Below are 7448 nucleotides of genomic sequence, written 5' to 3' on the forward strand. Positions count from 1 at the left end.
AGTATCTTGTGATTTGTGTTTGTCAGTGACTTGTGTAAAGATGATGGTCCAGCAGGAACAGTAGTTTAAAGAGCTTTCTAGATGGTGAAAACAAGTTTGTGCGTATATGTATATGTAATACATAAACACGCGTGTGCGTATGGCTCTTACGTTACACACACACACACACACACACACACACAGGCGGGACCAGGAGCTATGAATAGACCCCTGCAACCACAATTAGTTGAGTACACACACACACCGCTTTATTTTGACAGCTGTGACTACCTTTGCCACCTCGGTCGCATGAACCTTCAGCGTCATGAGGTGAGGAATGAATGCATAACTCTTCCTCGTGGTCCCTGTAGTATGTGCCTAACCCAGGGTCACTAGTAGCAACTTTTCTCTGTAACCGTGTGTGAGTAACCAGTCTGGATGAAGTTCGTTATATTTAAAGCATAGTCAACGTGTGGGCGAGTCGAGTCGCAGCCCACCAAGACTTATAAATGAAAGACACTTAAGAGAAGTAAAACATTTAAGACACATACAACACTTAAGACACATGTACAACACTTAAGACACATGTATAACACTTAAGCATCTTTAGTGTTAGGCAATGAAGATACCTAATATTTCACGTCATCAACTTTTTAATGCATACTCTGTGTACATGCACTGATATATACACGTGTCAGTGGACTGGTTCCATTTATACCAGAGAAGTTCTTAACTCCATCTCTGAACAATTGTTGTTAGATTAGAATAAACTATCAGCTGTTGTGTTGCTAGTTATCCATATGTAAAGTAAACCCAAGTTGACATCTTTTTTAAGTCATATTGGTACCTAATAGGACTGGCGGTGATGATTTCGAGTCTGGTGAGTGGGTAAGGGGACATACTGGGTTTAAGAACCTCTTATTTATACCAGGTATAAACAGTGGTCTTAATGAAGAGACTATTAAATAATAATAGTAATAATAGTACTACTAATAATAATGGTTTCAAAAAAGCATATCCAGTTTCTCGTTGTAACAAATTTTCACGATCTCGACCCAAGACAATAACAAACAAAAATCTTCAAATATTTCTTAAGTCAAAATACGTCCGGTGCAGTAATATATCTGATACCTATATCAGTTACAAAATAAAATATCCGTCTATTAAGTATTTTAGTGCATAGACTGTTAATACAGTGAAATCTTGACTGGTACAGCGTTCACCTGAGTGCACTTTACGGAGTACATAATGTACAGTACAGAGGCCACTCTTTAACGAAACGTTGCAGTAATAAAGATTTCACCTTTTTTGGTTTATTTTTACTACTTATCGGCGTTGCGTCTTTATTTAGTATATTTTGTATCTTAGAGGAAAACTTAAATCACAATAACACATTCGAACACCTGTCGGCCAGTCCCGGATTTGAAAATAGTCCTGATTAGAGCGAAACGTCTCTCTCTCCGTATTGTGCATTTGCATTGTGGTTCACAATATTAGCACATACAATATTTAAAAAAAAAATCGCGTACACGTACAAATCATATCTTCAAGATTATAAGGTAATCAAATTAATGAACATCAGTCACTCAATCGAAGAAAAATAATCGACAACGCTCAAGAATATTATTTATTAACCACTAAGCCTATGCGAGTTAAGCGCTAGGCTTAATGTAGGCTCGACCCTCCGTCCGCTACTAGTGAGAAAATACGCTCCTGAATTGTAATAATAACACGACTGATTAACAATATTTTCAAAAGGAATAGTATACATGTCGATTCAGATTCTCCTGAAGACGATTTTATTCGGATTGTTAATCTGGTGGGAGAGTAACCCAGGATAACTCAATAAAGCCACCATGGCTTATTTCCACAACAGTCGGCTAACACTCGAGTACCTACTTACTGTTAGGTGAAAAGGATCAACAGGTGTAAGGAAATATAACCAACATTTTCACTTGGAATGCGATCGAAACCGGGTCCATCAGAGGTGAGCCAAAGGTGTTGTTACTCCAGCCATAATCACCCGGTAACATGCTGCGTGAGTGGCTTACCAAGATTGTTAGTTGATTTGTTGGGTTTAAGTTCTTTCGACTGCACGAGGGTCATTAAGGTTGCATTTCACCTGCGCACTACTAGTCAAGGATACTGTAATCTCTAAAACAGAGAATACAGTAAACTCACAGCATATATACACAGAGATACACACACCAAGAATTTCTAAGAATTGCTGAATAAGCAAGTTTAAACAATGGTAATTTTTCTTATAATTTTCACAATTACGTTAAAATAACAGAACAAAGAACACGTATTATTATTCGATGTCACATGACATCTTCAGCTGAAGACTTCAGCTGAAGACTTCAGCTGAAGAACACATGTTATATTACATAATTATGTTGGTTCCTCGTCTTCGTTAATGGTGTTTTTTTTTTCGTTAATGGCAGCTTTACAATTACTCTTGCTTGGTCAAATTTAAACCATTTGATTTCAGTGGAAAATTTCATTTACTATTTTAACAAAGCGTAGTATACAAACAAAACTGATGTCAGTAACTCCTCTTCACTCAAATGCCGAACAAGGCTGAATAAATATTGTGAAAAAGGGAATCAATGGTCTGAGAGTCCGAAACACGCAAGGCAGATGGGTGGGTGAGGAAGCAGGTGTCGGCTCCTGTTCTACCCTCTCATTACTGTCACTGTCTCAAATGCCGCCGAGCACCTGAAATAGCTTCCTCAATTGTTACCTGATCGCTTATTCCCTTCGTCAGCTGAAACCGTCATTTCCGCGGAAGTCAGTAGTTCAACAGTTCATTTCGTCTTGGCAAGACTTGCAGTGTGCCTAGAGCCCTTAGAGTAGGGCGAGTTGTATAGAGAACACAGGTACGATGGCCACACAGAAGAGCAAAACACTCACCTGAAAAAGTCGCTCCTGCAGAAAAGTTTTCCTTCGCGACTGAAACACTTGTCGGTGAGGGCACAGCCACAGTCGGAGCAGCGGACGCACTCTGCGTGCCACGTCCTGTCCAGCACCGTCACCAGGAATTTGCCTGTGATGGGCTTCTGGCAGCCAGCACAACACACTATCATCTTGCCCTGTCTCTACACGGCAGTGCCGCTCAATGCGCAAACTACAGTTCTCGGCAACTGTCTCACACAGTCACTCACACGAATATCGAGTGTCGCGAGCGCAGCGCAGCGCAGCACAACAACTCCTTTCTAGCGGACAGCGAGAGGCACACTGTGGAAGAGGCTAAGGGCGGTCGAGGCCAGGACTCGGAGGCGGAGCCATCATGGTCCCCGCCTACCGTACCATAGATCAGCCACCGAGTCGTCTCATTGGCCGGCGAGACTTGGCCAGGATCACCCAGCTCTTATCTCGCCCATCTCAGATGTCAGCCACCGATGTTCACTGTATGTTACCTCTCACCCCACTATAACAACCATTAATTAGCCCAGCCGTGGAAATATTTGGGCACTGTCCTTCGCAAACCTTTCTAGAAGAAGCGGAGACCCCTGGTTGCGGTGTGGCGGCGGGCGTGGCGTAGGTTAGGTAGTAGGGATGGGGCGGGGATAGCCAGATATAGGAAGGAGGGGCGGCCGCCAGGACGCAGGCGGGCCCGCATTACTACCACAACACCACCATCAAAACAAACAGAGAATCACTGGGTGGCGGTAGACCTCAAGTAATGACGACGGGTTGCCGTGTCACTGTCCTGATCACTGCCGACCCTCACACTTATATTCAACCATCATCCCTGGAGACACGGCCTATGCTAAGCTTGACACGGCAGGCCCCTAACGTCCCTAGACACCGTATTTACCTCCTAAACATTTATATCTCTATTTGTCTGCTTTAGAGACGTCGTGCCAAAGAGATGTCAACTATATTGACACATCCGCTATAGAGGTGCACTATACAGACATCAGCGAGAGATTCATTATGGAGAGAGAGGCCCGCTATAAAGATATCCGCTAATATATATTTAGAGCCACGATATAATTATAATTTTTTTAAAGGTACTACGGAGCCAAAGCTTTCTGTTAAATACTGCCAAAACAAGTAGGTCATGGCAACAAACGTCAGTATATGATGTCCAGCCACTTAAAATAACCGTCCTATGAGACAATGTTGACATATGAAGAATTGATTAGTTCACTAACCTAACCAATTTTGTTCATCTTTAAAAGAAAATACATTAAATGACAGAAACTGGATTAACGTTTTGAACAATAATAAATAATAGTTCAAGGATAAGGCAAACGAGTGTATTGCCAGTTTCTTAATTAAAGTAAATGGCTTTAAGTTGCCCAAGAGAATCCAACGTTTAAAGTTTAGACAGCGTCGAGGAACATGAAAAATCAACAGTTAACTGACACAGAGCAGGCGTTTTTTCAACGTTTCTCTCTCGGTGAGAGAAACGCTCACTCTCAGAGAGTGTAACGTGGATTTAAAAAAGCTCTATATACTTGTTTTCAGCGTAGTAACTCTTGTGACTTAAGGACGCTGAAGGTCCTCAGGACACAACATCATCATTTCACCAATAACTCGATAAGACACACACAAGAGATCGGGTCATCGACAGACAAAGTCGCGTCGGGATTCAGTCCTGAATTATTAAACCGTAGCGATGAGACACACGTGCAACACTTAAATATCTTTATTAACACGCGCTTGACTTGCGTGTTATTCATGAGATTGTCAGCATGGTATACCATTCGTAAAATTTCACCGTTTAGCTTAATATTTAGAAGATAACACATATGAGTAACCATCTTTCACAGATAACTCTCACGTAGAAGAGGCAGCTCATACAATAGTTAGAGAACAATAACTTGATAAATCTCTACACAGAGCGGAACGTGGTTCCAACAGAACCTTGCCGTGCACTACTCTCTCAGCAGAACAATTGGTTTCAACTCCAGACGACGCTTCCGTCCGTCCATGTCCATTACAGAATCACTTTTAAGTTATTTGTGAGTTGTTCCGGTTAAGGTAGTGACTCCTGTGAAAGTTATTTGTTACAATTACTGTAGCGTAACTTGTATTATCTTAGTTGGTAGCGTGAAGGTCTGTTTGCTGCACGACAGTCATTAATTAGGTTAAACCATACCACGGGCGGGACTGAACCCGTGGTCAGAGTCTCAAAACTCCAGACCGTCGCGTTAGCCACTGGACCAGCTAGCCACAATAAGATTCGTCTGGAGTTTTGAGACTCTCTGACCACGGGTTCAATCCCGCCCGTGGTATGGTTTGTTTGCAATCGTGTCATTACGATTTCGTAAGTCAATTAGGTTAATTTTGGCAAGATACCTCAGGAAACAGGAGACGTAGTTCTGACGTGGGCCTTAGTCATGAAATGACCCGCCGCCACTGACCGAGGCATTTCCCTGGCTTACCCCTTCACCCCCTTAAAAATTAAGATTATGTTTGTATTATGTCAGCCATTAGTATCACAATTAGTTGTAAGGTAAAAATATAATAACAGAATTGATGTTTTGTGTAGAAACTCAGATTATCGTATTTTTAAGCCAAATTTGCTCTCTAAATTGCCTTTTAAAAGGAAACTTTAACCAAATTTTATTATATTACGAGAATCTAAAAACCTTGATATGGGTCACAGCAAATAGAAAACAAATATGGATTAATATTAATTAATACGGGTCACAGTCTATATGGATTACAGTGTACCCTGGTAATAATAATAATAATAATAAAAATAATAACAATAAATAATAATAATAATAAATAATAATAATAATAATATTCTTTATCTATTTCTACAAGTACATGTACAAGGTATACAGTCCTAGCTGACAACAGTGATATACTACTATACAGAAAGCCGCTTGTTATGCAGAGCATTTCCTTCAAATTAGGTCAGTTTTGTCCCAGTTTGCGACCCACACCTGTCGACTAACACCCAGGTATCTATTTTACTGATAGATGAACATGGACAGCAGGTGTCTTAAGGAAACACGTCTTAATATTTCCACCCGTACCGGGGATCGAACCACGGACAACAGTATGTGACATACAGGTCTGAATTAGGCAAAGTTCAAATGAAAATATATTAATATTTTATATTCGTGACAACGCAAATTTTGAGAATGTCTGAGCCAGAAGCACCATTGGAACATAGGTGCGACAAGAACACCGTTACAATGGATATTAAACAATTCTTCAAAATTCGACAAAGAACAATAATAATTATAATAGTGAAATGAAATTATTATTGTAATTATGGAGCAACGCTAAACCCGTAAAGTACGATAAACATGTTTTGTCAGAGGAAAGGAACGCTACCTCCATTTACTTGGATCAAGAGCCCTTCAAAAGCATTAAGGAACACCCCACTTCTCTCCCTCCTTGTAAACAGACGATTTTTTTTATTGAAAAATTCGTCAGCAACATAAATTTAATATATTCAGTTGCAGGAAAATAATTCATTGAAATGAACATTCATGGCAGTTCTTCTGTGAGAATTTTGCCATGAGTTGCGAGTCAAATTTTTTCAAGGGGCAATAGGGTAATAAAAAATCTAATATTTATTGAAATAATACACAGAAAAGGGCTTTGTAAATATCAAATCTTTACTACTAACTTGTCTAGGAATGTCAGAGATCACCGTATTGAATAAACGTAATGTAAACAGACCGATCAATCATGCATAGAGTGAAGTTGTGCTCAGTAGCCAGCACTCGCATGTACACAACGTGCGCGCACGTACTCAGGCAAGCAAGTACGTGCACGTGCACGCATGTACACACCACTACAGGTTAAGTGTCTATCGATAAGTGCCTTTGACAACCGATAAAACACGCACACACTCAATTAGGCCAGTGCACACACACACACACGTAAACACACACATGCACGCACACACACGCGCGCACACACGCACAGACACACACACAAGCACGCACGCACACACGCACACGCTACACAAAGCTTCTAAAGAAGGAATGATGGGGCCCACGAGACCAGGAACCAATAACATCGGTCGATACCAGATTTAAGAGGCGGGGCCAGAAGCAAAGACTAGCACCCCTCACAAACAACTCGGCGAGTACCAACATAAACACAAACAGACAAGAGCACACATGCGCACAGACAAGAACATTTACATAAAAATGAAGAGGAATTCAAAATGAGAAAAGCGCAGTGAAGGGAGGAACAGGGTTAATTTAGTAGAGCATTTTGAAGCTGTGGCTGGTGGGTTTGAGAGTTGACTGTCGGACCGAGTGAGGATTAAGAAGTGCTCCCTTCAGGTGATACTTTTATTGGAAAAAAATAACATGACCACCAAACTAATGAAGAAATGTCATCAGTAAACAAAGAGACGGTTTAGAGTGATCACGGTACGTAGGCGTGATGAAAGTTGGGCACTAGGAAAAGGGAGGAGAGAAAACACAGAGTGGGAGTGAATTTACTCGATGCCGGATTCAAGAATTCAAGCTTATAATCAGGAG

General features: G+C 41.0%; 1 protein-coding gene across 1 annotated transcript in view; it reads right to left on the bottom strand.

Moving 5' to 3' along the window:
* The window catches only part of Lim1 (LIM homeobox 1), a 60544-nt gene extending 57317 nt beyond the window's left edge, over positions 1-3227 (bottom strand). Inside the window, exon 1 of the mRNA XM_070100788.1 lies at positions 2893-3227. Coding sequence (XP_069956889.1) covers positions 2893-3065 — 173 coding nt within the window. The 5' untranslated portion in view covers positions 3066-3227. The remainder of the gene's footprint in view (positions 1-2892) is intronic.
* Positions 3228-7448: the final 4221 nt, after the last annotated feature.

The sequence above is a fragment of the Cherax quadricarinatus genome, chromosome 74 (assembly GCF_038502225.1).
Source record: "Cherax quadricarinatus isolate ZL_2023a chromosome 74, ASM3850222v1, whole genome shotgun sequence".
NCBI lineage: Eukaryota > Metazoa > Arthropoda > Malacostraca > Decapoda > Parastacidae > Cherax > Cherax quadricarinatus.